This window comes from Xiphophorus maculatus, unplaced genomic scaffold (genome assembly GCF_002775205.1).
Source record: "Xiphophorus maculatus strain JP 163 A unplaced genomic scaffold, X_maculatus-5.0-male Unplaced_Scaffold_BN000024F, whole genome shotgun sequence".
Taxonomy (NCBI): domain Eukaryota; kingdom Metazoa; phylum Chordata; class Actinopteri; order Cyprinodontiformes; family Poeciliidae; genus Xiphophorus; species Xiphophorus maculatus.
The window spans coordinates 59,967-83,592 of record NW_019369756.1 but is presented as its reverse complement, the minus strand read 5'-3'; the positions used below and the strand labels follow the sequence as shown (position 1 = coordinate 83,592).

Here is a 23,626-nt window from a genome sequence, read left to right as displayed (position 1 = left end):
GGTTTTACCCGGTTTTTCAAAAACAATATGGTTTTATCTGCCTATGCTGACGATGTCGTTGTTTTTATTAAAGATCAGCGGGATGTCACTGTTTTAACCGAGATCACGAAAAAGTTTTCAATTCTGTCCGCTGCGAGGGTGAACTGGGGAAAAAGCGAAGCCCTGGCAGTCGGCGAGTGGTCCAACGGGCTCCCAGTTCTCCCTCAGGGTCTTTTATGGAAAAAGGATGGTTTTAAATATCTCGGTGTGTTTTTAGGCGATAAACATGTTGTAAAAAAGAACTGGGAAAATATTGAAGAAAAAATGAGAAACAAGTTATCAAAATGGAAATGGTTACATTCACAAATGTCCTACCGAGGTAGAGTGTTGGTTTTAAATAATCTAGTCGCTTCACAGCTGTGGCACAAACTTGCGGTGTTAGACCCGCCATCTGGGCTACTTGCAAAAATCCAAACAGAGATGGTCAATTTCTTTTGGAACGGTCTACACTGGGTGCCACAGTCTGTCTTGTTTTTATCAAGAGAGGAGGGGGGTCAGGGCCTCGTCCACCTGGCCAGTAGAACGGCTACTTTTAGATTACAGTTCCTCCAGAAGTATTTGACAGGTTCCCCTGTATGGAAGGACGTGGCCAGCTGCATTCTCAGACGTGTTAATTTTCTGGGGCTGGATGCTGCTCTGTTTTTAACTGATTTTAGTTTTTTAAAGTTAAAGGGGTTGCCTCAATTTTATCAAAGTGTTTTAAGATCCTGTGCTTTTTTTAAACTGCACAGGACAAAATCGCATAATTCTCTGCATTGGCTTTTAGAAGAACCGTTGATCTGTGGAGCGAGATTAGACGTCTGCGACAGCACCGTGCCGGGCTGTTCTGAGGCGCTGTCTAGGTCCGGGACGGTGACCCTGCGGCGGCTGATAGTGGTGGCTGGACCGGACTTTGCCAACGTCCAGGAGGTCAGCACACTGTTGAAGATCCGGTCCGCCAGGCTGACACAGCGCTTCCTGGAGAGGGTGAAGGAGCGAATGACGGCTGGGGAAAGGCGGCTGCTACAACTACACGCCACAAAAGAGTGCCTGCCTGATCCGAATGACCCGTTCCCTGACGTGTCCCTGGATCCCAATTTTGGGGAGGAAAGTGGCCCCCTGCTGCAAAGCCCAGGATTAGGGATGGAGCTCTGCAAAACGGGGCCAAAAATACTATATAAATACTGCGTAAAGATCCTGAACAAGAGAACTCTTTGCAAAAGATCCGTCAGTGTATGGACTGACAAACTGGGAGGGCAAAAACCTCAGTGGAGGACTTTATACAAACCTCCGATAAAGAAAAGGACTGGTGATCTGCAGTGGCGGATCCTGCACGGTGCCATCGCCACGAACTCGTTTTTATCGGTCATCAGTCCTGGGGTTTTGAACGAGTGTCCTTTTTGCAGTTTGTCCGAGAGTGTTTTTCATGTTTTTATAGATTGCGTACGTTTAACTAGTTTTTTACATTTTTTAGCGAGCATTTTTAGCCTCTTTGGCGTGGTTTTTACCAATTCTGTTTTTATAAATGGTGTACATTATAGTCGATCCACTAGTTTTAAATCCCGGATTTTAAATTATTTATTAGCCGAGGCCAAGATGGCTATTTATATAACTCGACGGGACAAAATGCAGGCTGGACCTCATCTCGACGCGGTGACTCTGTGGAAGGTGAACATCAGGGCTAGGTTGAGGTTAGAGTTTTGTTTCTACAGAGTCACTGAAAATTTGACGGGGTTTTTAGAACTGTGGGCTTTTAATAATATATTGTGCATCATTTCTGATCAGGGAGAACTAAAATATAACAAAGTGTTAATGTAAATATTTATTTGTTTTAGTATCTTTGACCTGATTTATGTAATGTTTTTATTGTTGAATTATTGTACAATAAATGTATTGTTAAAAATCAAAAAATCTTCTTCTTCTTCGTGTGAGGGGAGGGTGTTTGAGGAAGAGCGGAAGAAGAGCGAGTGAGCGAGTGATTGTATACTTTCTATCTTTGTTTTTTTTTCTTACTGTTTTCACTGGGTATTTGTGTTATTTGTTTTATCTGTAAATCCGTTTAGTTTTCGTCACGTTTTAAGGGGTCTTTGTGGGTTCGGGTGTGGCCGTCAGGCCGGCGTCTTAGGACGCCATGGTGGGTGTTGGTGGTGGGTCTTTCTCCATGCTGACACGGAAGAACGGCATCAAGGTGGGTGCTGGTTCTCCGTGCAGCGTGGAGGAAGTTTGTTTAGCTGTGGGTGAGGAGATTGGGCACGGGAATATTAGGTCTGCAGCACGAATGAATGGAGCGGTGGTACTGTTTGTTGAGAAGGTTGAGCAGGCTCAACAGTTGGTGGAGGAGGGCGTTGCTGTGAATGGGTTGTTTCTGCAAGTGTCGCCATTAACACTGCCAGCGACTAAAGTGACGTTGTCAAATGTGCCACCGTTCATCAGCGACGATTTCTTGGTTAAAGAGCTGACGAGGCACGGTAAGGTGGTGTCACCATTAAGAAAAGTTCCTACGGGGTGCAAGTCACCTCTTTTAAAACACGTCGTCTCTCATAGAAGACAATTATTTATGATTTTAAATCGTAAAGACGAGGAGCTAAATCTAAGATTTCATGTTAAGGTAGATGAGTTTGATTATATGTTGTTTGCCACATCGTCTAACATGAAGTGCTTTGGTTGCGGTAAAGAGGGCCATATCGTAAAGATGTGTCCCGACAGGGCCGGGCCGGCCCTGCCGGCCTCGGCGAAGCAGCAACCCGCTGCTGCTAAGCAGGTGGGGGACCCACCTAGTGAGGCTGGAATGGCGGAGGATCCCGCGGTGGCGAATGCGGAAGAGCCCGCTGCCACTGCGGAGGAGCCCGCTGCCGCTGCAAAGGAGCCCTTTGCCGCTGCCGAGGAATCCGCTGCCAATCCGGAAGAGCCCGCTGAGGAAGAGCCTGCAGATGGTTTGGTTGAGGAGGTGTCAGTAGCGGACAGTGTGACGAGTGTGTGTGTGAGAAAGGACGGGGGCACGGTGGTGTGTGGTGAAGGGGTGAGTGGTGGTAATGGTGAAAGTGTGGAGGGAGAGAATGTCGGTGTGCAGGGAGGACAGGAGGAGGAGGTGAAGGACAGTGAGGAGCATTTAGTGTGTGGGGATCAGGGAGGGATAGGTGAGGTGGAGGTAGGAGGACAGAATGAAAGGAGGAACAGTGTAGAGTCGGTTTTGGGAACTGGATTGGAGGGAGAGACAGAGGAGGTGATGGAAGTGGAGGCTTCTGCCCCGGTAAAGAGGCGAAGCAAAAGGAGGAATGTGGTGGCTGCTGTACAGGCCAGCAGGCAGGTCAGCAAGCTGGCTGGAGAGAGGAGGGAGGTGTCGGACAGCAGCGACGCTGAGAGCTCGTTCTCTGACGCCAGCGAGGCGTCAGTGACTCAAACAAATAGTAAAGAACCAAGATACCCTGTCGAGTCTTACAGAACGTTTTTAAAACAAACTAAAGGGCTGAAAGGAGTAAAGATAGAAAGTTATTTTCCAGATCTGAGAATCTTTTACTCCTCTGCGAGACATCACATTAGGAAAAATGAGGTATCGGGTTTTGAAAATACAGAAATATTTAGATTAAAGAAAGCAATGTCAAAAGCGAGAAAACTTTTTTGAGTAAAAATGATGCGCAGTGATTTTTTACTATTTTTATTATTATTTTTTATAGTCTTTTTATGTGTTGGTTTTAGCTTCTTACCCAACATGGATTCTTTTAAAATCGCAACTTTGAATCTTAACGGGGCGAGGGAGGCTGAGAAACGGGCTTTGATTGACCAAACACTGAACCAAAAGAAAATCGATGTTATTTATTTACAGGAAACTCATAGCGATCATTTAATTGAGACGGACTGGGGCAGAGAGTGGAGGGGGGAGGTCATTTTAAGCCACGGCACCTCCCAGAGTGCAGGGGTCGGCTTCCTGTTCTCTAAGGCTTTCACCCCGAACTCCACAGAAGTAGAGCATGTCGTTCAAGGGAGGTGTCTTTTAGTTAAAGCAAAGTTTGATATTTTAGTCTGGTTTTTATTAATATTTATGTTCCGACCCCCAATGCAGAGAAAAAGCGTTTTTTTGAAAAAATTGGGGAAAGGCTGGGTGATTGTGGGTCTGAGGATTATGTTTTTATAGGTGGGGATTTTAATTGTACAGAAAACGAGTTTTTAGATCGTAATCATGCAGAGCCACATCCAGCGGCCCAACATGCTCTGCGGCAGCTGGTCTCGTCTCACGGCCTGGTGGACGTATGGAGGAGGATGCATGCAGGCTCCAGGCAGTACACATGGTCCCACATTAAGGAACACCGAATCTCTTTAGCTCGACTTGATCGTTTTTATTGTTTTAAACACCATTTTAACGTGTTTAAAACATGCCAGATTTTACCGGTGGCTTTTACTGATCATTCGTTGCTTTTAGGTGGTGTTTTTATCAGAAACATTTTACCTAGAAGCGCTTACTGGCATTTTAACGCGGCTTTAACTTATGATCAGGGTTTTAAGGAGATTTTAGGGTATTTTTGGACGGGTTTTAGACAGAGAAAGTCTGATTTTACTTGTCTGAGACAGTGGTGTGACCATGGGAAAGTTCAAATAAAACTGCTGAGTCAGCAGCACACTCTCAATGTTACCCGTGACATTACCGGATCTATCAGGGATCTAGAGATGAACATTGTGGAATTAGAACGACTTAGTGAATCCACAGGAAATCGAGAGTATATTGAAGCTCTCAAATCTAAAAGGCTAGTTTTAGCAAACCTGCTGGAGAATAAAGTCCAAGGCGCTTTGGTCAGGTCCCTGGTCCAGAACATCACAGAGATGGATGCTCCCTCTAGCTTCTTTTTCAGCTTAGAGAGGAAGCACGGGCAGAGGAAGCAGATCCACTCTCTGCTGTCGGACACGGGGCAGCCACTGAGTGAACCAGTGCAGATCAGGAGGAGGGCTGTGGAGTTTTACCGTTCTCTGTTCAACAGCGAGTATGAGGAGAACGAGGAACGTTTAGAGGAGTTCTGCTGTGAACTGCCTCAGGTCTCCGAAGAGACCAAAACCGACCTGGAGCGCCCCCTGGGGATCCAGGAACTCCACACAGCCCTCCTCAGCATGCAGGGCCAGAAGTCCCCGGGCATTGACGGGCTCACGGTTGAGTTTTACAAGGCCTACTGGGATCTTCTGGCCCAAGATTTGCTCGACGTCTACAACGAGTGTCTGCACACTGGTTCACTCCCCTTGTCCTGCCGAAGGGCGATCATCACCCTGCTGCCCAAGAAGGGGAACTTGCAGGAGATAAAGAACTGGCGCCCCGTGTCCCTCCTCTGCACCGACTATAAGATCCTCTCCAAGGCCCTGGCCACGAGGCTGGGGAAGGCTATGGGGCAGGTCATCCACCGGGATCAGACATATTGCATCCCCAGCAGGTCCATGGTAGATAACATCTACCTCATTCGGGATGTTTTGGAGGTCTCCGGTTCATTAGGTTTGCAAATTGGCTTGATTTCACTAGATCAAGAAAAGGCATTCGACCGCGTCGAACACGGCTTCCTCTGGGAAACCATGAGGAGGTTCGGGTTCGGCGAGGGTCTTATCGCCAAGATCCAGGTTCTGTACAGTGGCATTGAGAGTGTGCTGAAGATCAACGGTAGCCTGTGTGCTCCTTTTAGGGTGTGTAGAGGCGTTCGACAGGGCTGTGCGCTCTCGGGGATGCTCTACGCACTCTCCCTGGAACCCCTCCTCCGGAAAATACGCTCGAGTGTTTATGGTCTGGTTTTACCTGGTTTTAAAAACAATATGGTTTTATCTGCCTACGCTGACGATGTTGTTGTTTTTGTAAAAGATCAGCAAGATGTCACTGTTTTAACCAAGATCACTGAAAAGTTTTCAATTCTGTCCGCTGCGAGGGTGAACTGGGGAAAGAGTGCAGCCCTGGCCGTCGGCGAGTGGTCTGCAGGGCTCCCAGTTCTCCCTCAGGGTCTTTTATGGAAGAAGGACGGTTTTAAATATCTTGGTGTGTTTTTAGGCAGTACACATATTGTGAACAAGAACTGGGACGACATTGAGCAAAAAATAAAAAATAAACTGTCAAAATGGAAGTGGCTTCACCCACAAATGTCCTACCGGGGCAGAGTGCTAGTTTTAAACAACCTTGTCGCTTCACAGCTGTGGCACAAGCTCGCTGTTTTAGACCCACCGTCTGGCTTACTGGTAAAAATTCAGTCAGAGATGGTTGATTTTTTTTGGAACGGTCGACACTGGGTGCCACAGTCCGTTTTATTTTTACCGAGAGAGGAGGGGGGGCCAGGGCCTTGTCCACCTGGCTAGCAGAACAGCTACCGTGCGTTTACAGTTCCTGCAAAAGTTTCTTACAAGATCTCCTGTATGGAAAGATGTGGCCAGCTGCATCCTCAGACGTGTGAATTCTCTGGGGTTGGATGCTGCTCTGTTTTTAACTGATTTTAGTTTTTTAAAGTTAAAAGGGTTGCCTCAGTTTTATCAGAGTGTTTTTAAATCGTGTGCTTTTTTTTAAACTGCACAGATCAAAAACGCATAATTCTCTGCATTGGCTTTTAGAGGAACCGTTGGTCTGTGGAGCAAAAATGGATGTCCGGGATAGCACCGTGCCAGGCCTTGCTGAGGTGCTGTCCAGGTCCGGGACGGTAACCGTGCGGCGGCTGGTGGAGGTGGCTGGACCGGACTTCAATAACATCCAGGAAGTCGGCCAGCTGCTTGGGGTCCGGTCCGCCAGACTGACACAGCGCTTCCTGGAGCTGATAAAGGGGCGGATGACGGCCGAGGAGAGGAGGCTGTTGCAGCTGTATGCCACGAAGGAGTGCCTGCCTGACTCAAACGACATGTTCCCGGATGTGTCCCTGGTCCCAGATGTTGAGGAAGACTGCGGTCCCTTGCTGCACTTTACGGACTCAGGGGCAGACTTAAATAACAGCAGCGCAAAAGTGCTGTACAGATACTGTGTCAAGATCCTACACAAGAGAACTCTCTGCAAAAGATCCGTCAGCGTGTGGAACGACAGACTCGGAGGACAAAAACCTCAATGGAGGACTTTATACAAGCCTCCAATCAAAAAACGGACTGGTGATCTGCAGTGGCGGATTTTGCACGGCGCTATCGCCACAAACTCGTTTTTATCGGTCATCAGTCCCGGGGTTTTAAACGAGTGTCCATTTTGCAGTTTGTCTGAGAGTGTGTTTCATGTTTTTACGGAGTGTGTACGGTTAACTAGATTTTTTATTTTTTTAATGAGCATTTTTAGCCTTTTTGGAATGGTTTTTACCAATTTATTAACGGTGTACATCACAGTCGATCTACAAGTTTTAAATCTCGTCTTTTAAATTTTTTAATAGCCGAAGCCAAAATGGCTATTTATATAACTCGGCGAAACAAAATGCAGGCTGGACCTCAACTCAACGCGGTGGCTCTGTGGAAGGTCAATATTAAGGCCAGGTTGAGATTAGAGTTTTGTTTCTACAGAGCCACCAGGAATCTGAGGGGGTTTTTTAGAACTGTAGGGTTTTAATAATGTATTGTGCACCATTTCCGATCAGGGAGACCTAAAATATAATAAGCTGCTATTGTAAATATTTATTGTTTTTAGTGTGCTTTGACCTGATCATGTATTGTTTTTATTGTTAAAATATTGTGCAATAAATGTTTTGTTAAAAATCAAAAAAAAAAAATCTTCTTCTTCTTCTTCTTCTCTAATGTTTTGTCGGGTGCAATCCGTAATTTATTATTATTACTACTAATACAAATATTAAACATTTTCATATGGTACAAACACAGATTTTCATATAATCATATGAGCAAATCCATCCGTATTTTTATTTTTAATTTTTTAAATTAAAAATAAGATTAGGGCCAACCCTAACTTCTTCTTATCATTATTAATGGATTGCAAGCAACTTCGGATGTACATACAGCCACCTAGTGGAAGGCTATGAAGTTGGACAACTCATAACACTACATAACTCTAGAATATACCTTTTAACTTCATTGTATATATATGTATATATATAAAATTGCACGACCGGAAGATAAAAACACGGCATGTATTGAGAGAACACGTCTTGTAAAGATCCAATAAAATTAACCAAGTATGTTAAATTTTGGCATTTATTTTGAGTGAATTATTGGAAAAAAATCCAAAGAAATAAAAGGCATATTGGAAATATAGGTCTTTAAAAAAGCGAACAAAAATAAACAAAACAGAAAAAAAAACCCTCCGGTTTTAGATTTTAGTGAGTTGTTTTTAAATACTGTAACGTTTATTACAATACCTAATTAAAATCTTATGACGGATACGTTTGGCTTTTGTATTTTTAGTAAATTCTTAATATCCTGTTCAAATTCGCAGATAACTTATAAATAAATGTTTTTAAAAAAAGGTTAAAAAAGGTTCTATTAGCGACAAGCGGCTGTTATCACCGATAGAATGGTTGATAACGGTTGATAACAGCCTGCTAGCAGGTAGAGCAGGGACCAACTGGGGCCATTCAATGGGGCTGATAACCACTGATAATCGCCATTCTATGGGATGATAACATCCGAAGCGGGTGCAATAACAGCTAAAGTTTAGATTTTTGGGGGTTGAAAACACTTGAAGGTATTTCCTGGATAAATCCAGCTGAATGTCGCGGTTTTGTCTCCCACTTAGCCGTGTTTAAACGTGTTCCTGCTGCAGGTGAAGCCCAGATTTTCTGCTTCAGGATGAAATAATCTGCCAGTGGAACTAGTACTTTTTAAAATCAATATTATGGAATTATTGACTTAAAATAGATAGATAGATAGATAGATAGATAGATAGATAGATAGATAGATAGATAGATAGATAGATAGATAGATAGATAGATAGATAGATAGATAGATAGATAGATAGATAGATAGATAGATAGATAGATAGATAGATAGATAGATAGATAGATAGATAGATAGATAGATAGATAGATAGCATTTATTGTCATTGAACAGAATTCAACGAAATTTCCATTGCAGCTCCCGTGCAAAAGGTCAAATATATACAGTATAAATAAGCAAACACACAATAATAATAATAACAATATATACAACTAATTTAAGTAAAGGCACTCAACCACACCAAAGAAGTAGCAGCAGGTCCAATTATGGCAAAGTACAGATAATGTGACAGTGCAAAGTGCAGAACAATATGTCTGTGTGGGGGTGGGGGATATGTATGTGTGACTGCGAGGTTATGATATGTGTGGGAGGGGGGGACGGCAGGGAGTAATGGCTCTGACGGCTGTGGGGAAGAAACTGTTTCTCAGTCTATTTGTTGTAGTCCGTATATTCCTGTACCGCTTGCCTGATGGCAGCGGCACAAACAGTCTGTGGCCCGGGTGGCTGGAATCCATGGCTATGGATCCAGCTCTCTTCTTGACCCGGTCTGTGTAAATGGAGTCCAGGTCTGGGAGGGGGCATCCCACAATGCCTTGTGCTGTTCTCACCACCCGTGTCAGTTGTTTCCTCTCCAGTGCTGTGCAGCTACCATACCACACAGTCATGTTGAGGCAGAGGATGCTCTCGATCTTCGCCCTGTAAAAGTTCACGAGCAGCCGTGAGGAAAGTCCAGCCCGTCTCAGTTTCCTGAGGAAGAAGAGCCTTTGTTGTGCTTTCTTCACCAGGTGGGAGGTGTTTGTGTTCCAGGAGAGGTCAGAAGTGATGTGGAGGCCCAGGAACTTGATGTTGTCCACACGTTCCACCACTTCTCCATCTATGAGAAGGGGAGTGTGATCCGTCCTCCTGGACCTTCTGTAATCCACAATGACCTCCTTGGTCTTCCCTGTGTTCAGCACCAAGTTGTTGGCTGAACACCACTGAGTGAGCTGCAGAATCTCCTCTCTGTAGTGGGTCTCGTTGTTGTCTGAAATGAGACCCACTACTGTTGTGTCGTCCGCGTACTTCACGACTGTGTTGGTGGGGTGGATGGCCACGCAGTCGTGTGTAAACAGGGTGAAGAGAGCTGGGCTGAGCACACAGCCCTGCGGCGTGCCTGTGTTGAGGACCAGTGGGGACGATGTTGAGCCACTTATTCTCACCACCTGAGGCCTGTTGGTGAGGAAGTCTCTGATCCAGTGGCACAGTGAAGCGGGCAGCCCCACCTCGAGTAGCTTCAGCACCAGCTTGTCTGGGATGACGGTATTAAATGCTGAGCTGAAGTCTACAAATAGCATCCTGACGTAGGTGTTGGGATGCTGCAGATGGGTCAGGGCTGTGTGCAGAGTGATGGAGACAGCATCCTCTGTTGACCGGTTCGCTCTGTAGGCGAACTGAAGGCTGTCCAGGTTTGCGGGGATGAAGTCTCTGATGTACCTCAGAAGAATCCTCTCAAAGCACTTCATGATCACCGGGGTCAGAGCGACGGGCCGGTAATCGTTCAGGCTGGTGATGGACCTCTTCTTTGGTACAGGGATGATGGTGGAAGACTTGAGGCACTCAGGAACCATGGCGAGCTGCAGGGACAGATTGAAAATGTCCAGAAACACTCCTGCCAGCTGGTCGGCACAGGTTTTCAGTGTCTGGCCTGACACCTTGTCCGGTCCTGGAGCTTTGTGGGTGTTGATCCTCCTCAGGGTGGACGTCACCTGATGCTTCTGTAGGACGAGAGGCTGGTGCTGCTCTTCCAGTTGGGGTAGATGTACGGCTTCTCTGCTGCCCGCCGTGTCAAAGCGGGCAAAGAAACTGTTTAAGGTGTCAGGCAGGGTGGGGTCGCGGCTGGTCAGCTGAGTGCTGTGTTTGTAGTCCGTCATGGTTCTAATGCCTCTCCACATGCTTCGGGGGTTGTTGTTGATGAAATGTTCCTCAATCTGCTGTTTGTACTGGAGCTTGGCCTGCTTAATACCTTTTTTCAGTTCCAACCGGGCCCTGCTATAAGCCAACCTGTCTCCAGACCTGTAGGCAGCATCCCGGGCTTTCAGCAGGGCCCGTACTGTGCTGTCCAGCCATGGTTTCTGGTTTGGAAACACTTTTATGGTCTTAACAGGGAGGACAGCGTCGGTGCAGAACTGAACATAGGACAGAACGGACGATGAGTATTCCTCCAAGTCTGCGCCGTCCCTGAACACACTCCAGTCTGTATGCTCAAAGCAGTCCTGAAGTGCAGAGGAGGCCTCCTCAGTCCAGACCTGAACTATTCTGGTGGTCGGCTTAGTTCTGCAGGCCAGAGGCTTGTAGACAGGAATCAGCTCCACTGAGATGTGGTCAGATATGCCCAGATGTGGAGCTGCTACAGCCTTGTAGGCTCCGGGGATATTGCAGTATACCTGGTCCAAAATGTTATTGTCTCTGGTGGGAAAGTTTATGGATTTGTGGAATTTGGGAAACACAGCCTTCAGTTCCACGTGATTGAAGTCCCCCGCCACAATCACGGCCGCCTCCGGGTTGGAGTTCATCTGCACGCTGATCAGGCAGTACAGCTCCTCTAATGCTAGCTTAGCATTAGCCCTCGGTGGTATGTAGACGGCCACGATCACAATGGACGAGAGTTCTCTCACCAACTTGAAGGGTCTGCATTTCACCGCCAGATATTCCAAGTCAGGAGAGCAGAATGTTCCGACAGAGTGTGTGGCTGTACACCAGGCATTGTGTACATACAATGCCAAACCTCCGCCTCTGCCCTTACCCGAAGCTGCAGTCCGATCCGCCCGGAACAGAGCGCGCCCCGTTATCTCCACCGCTGCGTCCGGGATGTTGTCATCCAGCCAGGTCTCTGTGACAACAGTCACACAGCTGTCCATCCGGCGAGAAGTAATCCGGAGTCGCATCTCGTCGATTTTGTTGACGAGGGACCTGGCATTGGCGAGGAAGAGGCTGGGGAGGGCCGGTCTGTGAGGGCTAGCTTGTAGCCTAGCACGCACGCCGGCTCTCTTACCCCTCTTTTGTTTGCGCTGCCTCCTCCGTCGCCTTGGCAGCAGGGGGGGAATGATCATAGTCCCAGGTGTTCGTAGCAGCTCTGGAGGAATAAAGTCCAGCTTGGTGGGTGTGTGAAGTCCAAACTGTGTTCCTATGTCCCACAGTTCTAATCTGCTGTAAGTTGTAACGGCTTCCAGTAGTGTGTTGAGCAAAGATATCAATAAAAACAGGCTAAAAAAAACGAAAACACGGGAGCTCCGAGCCGCAGCGTCTACACGCGCCGCCATCTTGTTGTTGTTAAGGGCAAAATACTTGCTTTCACTTGATATTTATACCTTGCTGAAAAGTTACTTGCATGAAGGTATTTGCAGGAGAAACTAGACAGAAAATGAGGAATGTTTTGTGTTTTTGCAGTGCAGGTACTTTATCTCTGGGAAAGTCTCTGATTATTTTAGTTTCTTTTCGCTGCAGGAGCGGCGGCGATGTTCTGCAGGATTAGAAACGTTGATGTCTGATCGGTAGTGATGGCGGCGATGACAACCTAGCGCACGGCGGCGACACGAGAGAGACCTAGTAGGCACCCTTCTGTCAAAATTTAATCGGAGTTTGACACACATGTCCCTCAGGATGTCTCAATGCCATACAGTGTTTAAGGTGAACTCCTTCTGACCTCTATGAGTTTGAATTAGCCAATAGAAGCAGAGACAAGGGGTTCGGTGTTAGAAAATCATTAGTAACATACAATATAGTATATTTAAATAGAATGTTGTAATTACCTCCGTTTCTTTTTTAAACAGAAGTTCTTTCTGATATACTGCCTAAAGCGGGACACGCCACAGCCATCAGGAAGACCCTCATGACCTCCGGTCATCATGTGTGACACGTGTGGCTCTGTATATTTCTGATCATCTCAATTGGGTCTCTATCGAGGGTTGATTGATATGTTGTAAACGCCAGCACAGGATTCATTCTCGTGACTTTAGGGAGGGTGGGGGTAGGAGGCCCCATGACAGTGCTGCTCACCAAGCCATTCGTGTGTGTGTGTGTGTGTGTGTGTGTGTGTATAAAGACATATAGAAACAAAAGTCCCTAAAGAAAACCTACAGTTTAACTATTTTACTGCATTATTTATGGTAGCACAATTAGCCGGTCTTGACTATGAGTTTGTGATTTCCTTCATCACTTCAATTTTAAACTCTAATAGATTTTCTTTTTCTGTAACACTTGCTAGTGTGATACATTTCAGTAAATGTTCCTCATTTGTACACGTACTTCTTAAGAATATGTGACAGACAGTAAACAGGCCTACTCAAATTTAACTTTTATCTTTCCGCAGTTAAAGAATTTGTCCTGACTTTTCCAGAATTTGGCCCGGTATCATTGTGAATGATTTTGTTCAGGTTTTTTTCTTGCTGTTGAATCAACGCTGATCTTCCCACTGCTTCATGTTTTCTCCAAAAGAGTAAATCTTGGTTTAAATACATTTAAACTCATAGATTTTTTTTTCTGTAACACTTGCTAGTGTGAAACATGTTAGTAAATGTTCCTCATTTGTACTCGTACTTCTGAACAATATCTGACAGGGACTAATCAGGCCTCGGTGAGGTGGCTCATATGTATCTTTCAGCTTTCCCTCCACCCATTATCTTACACACTTTAGTGTGTTCACTAACAAAATATAGTACACCTCTAATTTTTTTAATTTTTCATTATTAAAACTTTTAAATGATCAATGTGAACCATCAGTCTGTATTAAAATAGTTAATATAATTCATATTATTTATTTAGATTTGATGTTTTAATGTGTGCCCTTGGATTTATATTGATTTATTCAATGTGTAAATATTTATCATATAGTTTTTTCTTTTGGTGTTTGTTGCATAAATTTAAATATATGCTGGCTATCAGCCAACAATTCAATCAGTGAATTTGTGTTTTTTCTTAAATACTCCCTCTCTCCGAGACTTACTTACATCTTCTGACAGCTAGCTTATAATAACTTATAATAACATTGACTAAGTCTGCTATTGGTACACTTTACCTAAAAATAAAAATTAAACATACTCACTACACAACCATGCTCCAAGAGTTGCTCATAACATGGTGAATTGTTTTGTTACCTTTAAAATGATCTGCAGCTTTTGTTCCTTGATGCTGTCTGTTCACTAACAGACAGTACACCTCTTGTGATTGATAAGCTTATAAATGATCAATGCGAAGCATCAGTATGCGCTAAAGAAGATCATATCAGTCAGATTAAGTAAAATATCATTATACTCAAAATTATATTTCTCTGAAAGGTCTTTTTTTTCAGGGAGTTTAGACTGTATGAAAGGAATCAGTGAAATATACTATGAAATATTTAATTTGCAGAATCCCCATAATAAAACTTCAATTGTGAATTGAATGATTACATTGCATCTAGATACAAAAGAATCAACCGTTAATTAGTAATCATACTGACTAACAAGATCTGATCAAACAAGAAACTTGACAACCTCAAGGGATTTCTCACATTGGAGAATAAACCGTCTGACTTTCTTTAGCCACTAAATTTAACCTTACCAAAGTTTTGCCTCGGAGCGAACAGGTACTGAGTTTGAAGCGGATCAGACGCCTTCAGCTATTTGCTAAAGCTAGACTCCGGCCTTCCTCACTGTAAAATAAAACATTAGACTTAAACAAAACGTTCAAGCGAACATCACTTAATTATCATCGACTTGTTGTTTGTACTCATCTTAAGCAAGTGGCAGGAACATTTGGATATATATATATATATATAAAAAGCTTTATAAGTTAATCTATTTAAGTTGAGTCCATGTAACAACTAAAATAAAATAAAAAGTGAACTATTTGAAAGAAGTGAGGATTTTGGGTGGTAAAAGTTGAACATTTTAACATGTCCAGACACTTTCTGCTCAAGCAAACCAAAAGGTTTTAAACAGAACAACCCTGTCAAATAATGAGACCATGAATCTTTAATCTATGTAACAAATATATTGCTGCTGCTGCTGTAAGCAGAAAATAAAATAAGTTTTACGGAGAATAATATTTTGGATGAGTTTAAGAATATTGTTTGCCAAAATCACACGGTGTAACTACACTTGTTTTTTATATGTTGCAGTAATTGAATCTTTTTGAGGCAATTGGTTTGCATAAATTAAAGTAAATACGACCTATTTTCCTGCTCCACATACTTAGCTAGCAATGTGCCAGTTAGCTTCTCAGTCTGAACTTCTGGGCAATGTCTTGATTCAGTCAAATTTTCTATCTTGTATCTCCTGAACTCTGATATTTTGCTTGCTGGTCTTCATCGTGCTCTGAATGCAGTATCTGGTTTCTCTTACTTTAACCCGCCCAACTTGCACCTGATTGGCATGTTAGCCTTTTGATTCCCTCCCAGCGAGGCGGTGCTTCACAAAGCAAACTGTTTGTCAAACTGTTGATCTGCCTGATGGCTGTTTTAGAAGATATGGTGACTGAGGTTTAGACAGTACTAGCCAGCTCATGCAGCTTGTTTTTACTAGATGGCTGTCCTAAAAGTACATATCTTTAAAATATGAATAAATACGTACAATTCCATAATTATTCGATCCAACGGTTATAGAAGTTTTGTAATAATGCAATTCAGGTATTTTACATTTTCTGGACTAAAGGAGGATTTCAGTTCAACACCTGTGGTTTCTTAATGTAAGTGTTTCTGCTACTGGACAAGAAACAGGGTTAAAAGAGGATTTAGAAAGCAAAATACAAAGATGATAGTTGTTTTTACCGAGAGCAAGGCTGTGACTAGTTATCAGGACGGAATGAGACCTGTAAAACTATTGGGCATCTGCTCCAATAATTTATTAATCTTTAGGAAATATTTTTTGGACACAGCCATCTGCAGGAGCAAGATGAAGCAAGAACATTACAACATCAGATGTATTTTTTCATCCTTATATCAGTGATTTAAAACTATTTTTAATTTTGTGTCATCTTAAAGATGGAAAGAGTCAATTATTTTTTCACCCATGGAAAAGTGTAATGTGTTTATTATGAGTAGGATTAACCAAGCTGAAGGAAAACGAAGAAAAAGGATAAATAAATATTCATTGATTCAGAACCGAATCAGCAAATATGAACTTATGAAACTATTGAAACCTTCAAGAATTTTATGTTGTGTAAGATATTTAAGAAACTAATACTGAATCTGCGCTCATGAATTTCTTTATTTGGTCATTACCTCTAAAATACGTTTTCCTTTTGTTTTGTTGAACACCAGACATCTCATCTCTTTTCCACAGTTTTTTTCCACTTAGTTCCACTACTGCTGTGGATTTTATAGTCAATGTTTAAAGCCAACAGAGTCTGAAGCGATGGAGGAGATTTACGTCAATATGGAACCTGTTGGAAAAACTGCATCTAATCACACAGGTAAGAACAAAGTTACAGAGAAATTTAGTATGTAATGAATTCAATTTTGCTAAGGTTGAGGTTTTTGTTAAGGTTGGAGCAGCTCCAAAGAGAGGCTCTGCCTCCGTGCAGCTGTCTGTTTGGGAATCCTGAATGTTTTACTTTTGGCTGAACTCATCGCCCTCAGTGTTCACAGTGAGTCTTGTTCTAGTCATCTTAAAGATGTAAAAAGACTAGATTTTATGTTTCTGTTATATTAAAAAGGCATTGTTCCCCTTTTGAAACCAAACTGACCAAATAGCAAGGGTTTAAAAAGAATAAAGCTTAGTGACTCAAAGTTTTGCAGAGAGGTGAAACATTACACTAAGACAAAACATTACACATGAGTTTGATTCATTTTCAGCAATGGTTGCATTTGCAGCCATTTAGGTTAGCGTGTCTTTAATACCTTTTCTTTTTCAAACTATTTACCCAACGATTCATTGTTCAGTGTTACCTCAGTTTAAATTCTACAGGCATAACCAAAATCATGAAACAATTTTATAAGTCTTAAGTGAAAACACGATGTCACTTCTTTTTGCAAACATGGTTTTTAATTTTTTTACAGCTCATCACATGACAGCAGCTTTTTCTGACATCAGCAACATTCTGACCGAGCAGAACAGCAGCAGCGAGTTTCCCTCCATGAACGCTAACTTCACTGAAACGGCTCCACGAGCTGAAGACACTTTAAGGTTGGTCAAAACTTTAAAAAATTTGGATCTCGTTAAAAATTGAATTCTACTCTGAATTCTAGAGTATAACTAATAACTTTCCTTTTTGGTCTAATTGAATATAATGTAAATGAACAACTTTTATTTTAATTTATTAAGTGCTCTATCATTTGCGTGTGCTGAAAAACAACAATGTAAAACAAACTAAACTTTGACTTTTTTCTCCTTAAAGGGAAATTGTGTCCTACAGAACGAACAAGCATCAGTTGTTCCTGTTCATCCAGGGGCTGCAGAACAAGAGAAGAGCAGATCCACTAGTGATGGATGATTAGGATCTGTGTTCACTGTGATATTATTCACCAACAATAATGTAGCTTATTAGTACGGTGTTACATAAAATCCTAAAGATAAAATGTTCACTTCCAACTGTTGTGACCTGCATCTAATAACACAACAATTTTATCGCCTATACTCTGTGTTTTTCTTTCTTGTTAAAACTCTGACATGATAAACAAATGTTTTTTTGTTTGTTTGTTTGTTGTTGTTTTTTTGTATTTTTGCAGAGGATCGGTTGATGCGCTCTGAATGTGTCTTAATGTGACTTTTACTATGAAACTTTATGGAGTTCTAGTTGTGTCCGGTAATAGCTGATTAAATTCTATCTTGGTAGAATTATATTTCTACATTTCCAATTATTTACTATCATTTGTAATAAAGTGATGCCAACACCGCGGATTCAACAGTGAGAAGTTTGTTCTAGTCATCTTAAAGATGGAAAGAGTCAATGTTGTGCTGATTCTGAGTAACTGAATGATTAACTGAACGACTTTTTATTCATTTCAGAGTTCAATCAGCTCGAAGCTGCCCGGAGGATCCAACCAACGGTTCCTCTTTTGCAACCACCTTTTATAGGGTTTCATTGGCTGTCTGCTTAGACAGATGGTCTCATATCCATCACTGTCTTACAGACATTTCCTGATGTCTGTGCTAATGTCTCAGGGTTGCTCAACCTCCTATGTCTCTTGCCTTTCACCTTTCACCTACCATCTACCTCCAACATATCAGTGATGTTTAATTGCATTTACACCTTTTACACCATTTCAAGTTCAATGTCAAAATCACATTTATATCACATTTATTTTCTTTAGCTTCTCTGATTTATCATTCATTTATGATTTTATAACCATAACTTATTAATTATACTTATTATAATCCTAATGTTAGTTATTACAGATATTTTTCTAAAAAGAAACCAAGAATAATCCATGATTCTAATTATTTGATACTAAAGTTACAGTTACTTGTTTTTCTTGTAAGTGTTCCCACAAATGTAAGTGTAAATATTATTACAAGTAAACCAATATTAATATAAGTATTTTACTTTGAATCTTATGAAATTACTCAAAATGTTTAGATTACATTCTTTAAATTTTCATGCTTTAAACTAAGGAATAGTCTCATTTATTTTTATAAATCTGCAGGCTGGAAACTTACTTCCTCTTTTTCCAGGAAACCTGCTTTTCTTGTTTAATGACTCTCTCTGACTGACTATGATTTCTTATGATTAGATAGAAAAAAGTAGAATTAAAGCAAAGTTTGCATGAGACAAAAACAACACACACAACCAGATTTATTTTATTGACACTTAAGTCTACTGTTGGGCCTTGATGTCACTTGAGTGATTCATTTTAAAGATAACTTTATTTATTATTACTGTTAAACTAAAATCTCCAACATGGGGAAGTGGGATGAGCTCGGATTTTCTTGACACCCCCTCCACGAGGTCAGACCTTTCACATGCTGGGAGTCCATCACCCTCCTGCAGTTCGCCGTCCTCATCCCCTGGAAAGAGAAGATGTTCATCTGGGATGTGAAGATGCAGATTCTTCATCCTCAGTTGTCACAGAGGGCTCAGTGTAGTCATCAAAACTCCACTTCTCTTGACAATATATATATATATATATATACATATATATATATATTTTTTTTAACAATTTTAAGATTGATTAATTCCCTATTTATTCTCCTATTTATTTATTTCCTATTTATCTAATTTACTATTATTTTTATGAAGAGGCTATTTCAACCTGGGTTACATAATACAAAGATTTAATCTAATTTAACCAAAAATGGCTGAGATTAAGCCTAATGATTATTACTATTTACGTCTTTAAATATTACACAAAATCATTTTCGGTTGCAGTCTGACAGGTTTGTATCAGGGAATTATCACTTTCTAACAAAGGACACTGCTTGTGCTTTCTTTCAGCAATCCAAATGAAAGCACTAATTGACCTTAACTGAGGCCCTGACTTGGAAATAAATTCCAGCATTATTTGCCGTGGCTGGGGATGCCAGGCGCTGAGTCAACACGGACTAATTTAATGCAAGCAGCTTCGAGTACAAATCCCCAGAAGCGCCGTCTGATAAGAGCCGGAGGCAGCAGAGCACAAAACGATGAAATATCCTAAAAATAATACATTTTTCAGCCTTAAATCAAGCGTAAAGAATAACGCGGAGCCACAACGCGGTGGCGATCGGTGGTCCGATCTGCTGGTTCATTGGCTGTTTGGAAGGCAGTGAGGCGAGGCTGACTGATAACGCTGGTTGTGGCGTTTCTCTCCAGCACATCAGGATTCAGCAGGACTCCTGGCTTAAAGATGCTGTTTGATAAGTGACACCCTGAAGAGCCAGAGATGAAGCAGCTCACTGCTTCTGCACAGCTGTGAGAATCTGACCGTTTTTTAGACGGTTTGGTTTGTTTCTCACATCAATTTCATCATTTGCTCAACAGCTAGAGCGTTTCTCATAACAGTTATTTTTTTATTTCTTTATTATTGTTTTTAACAAATCAGTAAAAGCACATAAAAAGCAAAGCTTTACACATAAGAATCAGTCTTTTTAGCTACTGTACCTGTCCAAAAAGGAGTGAGGTTACTTTTTTAATTTCAACTCTTTATTACTATTCTTTAATATACTTTTGTATCAAAATGTACGAGTATTTTGACACTATCATACGTAGAAAACATAATTTATAGACTCATATATATTTTTTACTATATTTAACTGATTCATCTAAGAATATTCTGTTTTATTTTATTGTTTCTAGAACAAAAGTGCAAAACTAGGTAGATAAACTGGGGTGTTTTATGCTCAGAATAGAAGATCAGTTCCTCAAAGAAATTGATTGATGTCAACAAAAGTGTCATTTTTAGCTATTTGTAAAATTCTGACACCATATCGATGAACAAGATCCGAACATTTTGTCACATGGGTCAAAAAATATCATCTTTAAAGCTAAAAGCATCAAAAATGCAGTTTTTTTTAACCTACTCAACAATAAACTAGCATGACAAGCAACCAGTTTGCTCATTATTTAGAGTTTGACTGAAAATAAAAACAGGATATTTGTTACTCTTCATTTGAAAACACTTTCAGTATTTAGTCAAGTTTTAATACAATTAAAAGCAGATTGTGGACTGCAGACAAATCCTCTGTGTTAGTCAACCGTCTAATCAACCCCACTTATCCTGCAGACCTGGAGGTTTGCACTGTACATGAATTAAAGATGAACTACCTGGAGCGTCTCACAGAAAGCTAATACACCAGAGAGCCTGTGAGCAGCAGAAGATCTCCTTAAAGGTATTCCTCATCTCCTGGCTGCGAAAAGCGTAGATGATGGGGTCGATGATGGAGTTGCACATGATGAGGATGAGGTACATGTTGAAATACGACATGAAGCAGGTGCAGTAGGGGTTCCTGGGGCAGGTGATCATCAGGATGAGGTGCAGAAAGAAGGGCGCCCAGCACACCACAAACACCCCCAGCAGGATGGTGAGGGTGATGAAGCTCTTCATGTTGGCGCGCTGCTGGATGGGCGCGTTGCCCGGCAGGGCGGCGATGCGCTTCATGTGCTGGCGCGCCAGCAGGAACATGTGAACGTAGAGCGACGCCATGAGGACCAGCATGGTGAAGAACATGGTGATGAGGCAGATGAGCACCATGGTGCTCTCCGAGTAGATGATGAACAGGATGCCAGAGACGGTGCAGCATGTCCAGATGCTGGCGATGACCAGCAACGCCCGCCGGATGGTGACGATGTTGTGGTACCGCAGGGCGTAGAAGATGGTGATGTAGCGGTCGATGGCGATGGCGAGCAAGCTGCAGATGGAGGCGAGCAGAGAGCTGCAGATCATGGAGTCGAACACGTTGTCCATGCTTTTGATGAACGTGACGGGGATGGTGAGGCTGCCACCGTTGATCGTTTCCAAGGCGTTGGAGACGCTGACCAGCATGTCAGCGACCGCTAGGCTACAGATGAAGAAGTAGATCGGGGAATGGAGGTTCTTGTTCTTGATGATGGCGGCGATCACCAGGATGTTCTCCAGCAGGCTGATGATGCCCAAAGTGAGGAAGACCTCGGTGGAAATCAGCAGCTGCTCGTAGCAGCCAGCAGAGAAATCCTTCTCCTCTCTGGAAACGTCTTTCTCTGGCAGAGTTCCCAGGCGCAGGCTCTGGTTCAGGCAGCATGGGATCAAGCCTTGCTGAGCCGTGGAGTTCATCTTTACTTCTTCTCTTTGTTTCAGCAAGTCCTGAATGGGTTAAGATTTGGATAAGTGTCACCTTTATTCATAACTGATTCTATGATTCTGTTTGGTAAATTTCTGTTGTCCATGTTCTTAGTCCATGATGTATCCTGGCAGCTTCATGCGCATGAAAACTCTGTCCATGAAGAAGCTGAGGAGGAAACTGACGAAGCCGATGAAAAGCAGCAGGAAACGATTCAGTTTGGGAATGTTTGGAGCGGTCCAGGATTATCTCAGCTGTTTCTTTTTCCCATTTTCATCTTTCAGCTCCTCCTCAAGCACCAAAAACAATCCTGTTGCTCTGGTTTCAGTGAAACGACGTGAGGAAGAAAAGTGGAGGAGAAACGGTGAAAGGGTGAAAAATAATCAGCCGATCATCACTTCTCAGCCACTGTGGTCTTATCCTGGTCTCACTTTCTTTCCCTCTGCTTATGTACCACACGCACACACACGCACACACACGCCCACACACACACACACACACACACCCTCAGCCCATCCCACCCTCACAGATAAAGTGGGAGGTGTAGGAGGAGCAAAGTTTAGGCTGATGCATTCCTCAAGGTTTTGTCATTGAAACGAATTTGTTGCAATGTTTGAAACTTTTCCGGACTGAAGAGAGTAAAACTATTATTTTATTTTATTTGGTTTATGAATGAATAAATAATAATCATTCAGCTGCTGGATGATTATTATAGAAGAAGCTTGTTCGTATTTTCAATTAGTGCTGTGCAGAAACCAACACTGCTTTTAATTACTATATCACTTATTATACTTATTATAAAATCGGTTCTAACAGGAGGAATAAACTTGGGTTATGTTCTCTGAATACATCTGAATTATTCATTTAATCTTAGCAAAAAATAGACACTAACATGCATTACTGTATGGCCAATGCAAATTACTTAGCACTCTTGAAATACTAACTTACAAGCAGTGATGGCATAGTTACTTTGAAGAAGTAACTTTAATCGGATTACTGATTACTCCTTGAAAAAGTAACTTAGTTAGATTACTGACTACTAGATTTGGAAAGTAACTAAGTTACATTAAAATGAACTTTTTCAGTTACTTTCAGCAGCTGCTAACAACAACGCTCTGCCTCCTGTGAAAATTACACTGATCTTTGCCAAAACTTAATTGTAAGCTATTTTATAATGGTAACATCAACAATGTGTCTCCACTTATAAGGTTGAACTGAAGAGGAGATTTTTTTAATGGTTACAACAGTAAAAACAAAAAAAAGTAATTTGTTTCCCACTGTTGTCTGGAAAACTCTAAGAAGGATTTTAAAGCCCCCTTATCTCCCCCCAGCCTCCAGGTTCTGCGTTACGGCCCTGCGTTTGGTGTCAAAGCGCAGCGAACAGAGCTCCTCCTGCAGCTGCACAACTCACATGGCTGCACAGATTTGTGACACTTATCTTAATATTAATAATTATAATGGTGTTAAGTTGCCATTATAATTATTGGCAACTACGGACACGTTTATTCGTGGCTGTTTTCACATTTATTGTTCAAATTAGTCTCGATGTTTGCAGTTTTCTGGAGCGCAAAGCGAAGCTCGACATCATTCAGAGGTAATATATGAACTTGACATTAACAAAGACACAGCGGGGCGGATCATCCGGGAAATGATGGACAGGGAGAGCCTGACTAAAACTACCTTAATGACGGACAAATTCTGGGATTTATTATGAGTCTCTGCTTATTTCCAAGGCCAAATGAGTAACTTCACGTTCAAAAACGAACCCAAAAAGGCGCAACCCGCCACTCCTTAAATTTGCAAGCAACTTAAAAAAAAGAAAAGCCCAAAGCCGCTTATAATAATCAAACTTGGCAACAGAAACTCAAAATAGTTCCAGTTTTTCTACCAACAAAATGCGCGTCTCTCTCCATTGTTTACATTTCTGTCGCATAGAGACGTCGGTCACTCGACAAGACGCGTAGAGGAAGTACGATTAAATAACAAAAGAAAATAGTAACGCAAAAATGATTTCGATAAGTAACTGTAGTCTGACTACTGGATATGAAATAGCAACG

The 23,626-nt window shown here is 42.1% G+C and overlaps 1 protein-coding gene and 1 long non-coding RNA gene across 2 annotated transcripts; one reads left to right on the top strand and one right to left on the bottom strand.

Moving 5' to 3' along the window:
- The first annotated feature begins 16,395 nt into the window (after positions 1-16,395).
- Positions 16,396-17,310, top strand: LOC111607824. The gene is made up of 3 exons (XR_002752438.1): positions 16,396-16,482; positions 16,895-17,021; positions 17,233-17,310. It is a non-coding gene; the product is annotated as an uncharacterized LOC111607824 (long non-coding RNA).
- Positions 17,311-20,587: 3,277 nt separating this feature from the next.
- On the bottom strand, positions 20,588-21,573 carry LOC111607827 (melanocortin receptor 4-like). Its single transcript, XM_023330029.1, has one exon. The coding sequence runs from the start codon at positions 21,560-21,562 to the stop codon at positions 20,588-20,590; it is 975 nt and encodes a 324-aa protein (XP_023185797.1). The 5' UTR covers positions 21,563-21,573.
- Between the last annotated feature and the right edge of the window lie 2,053 nt (positions 21,574-23,626).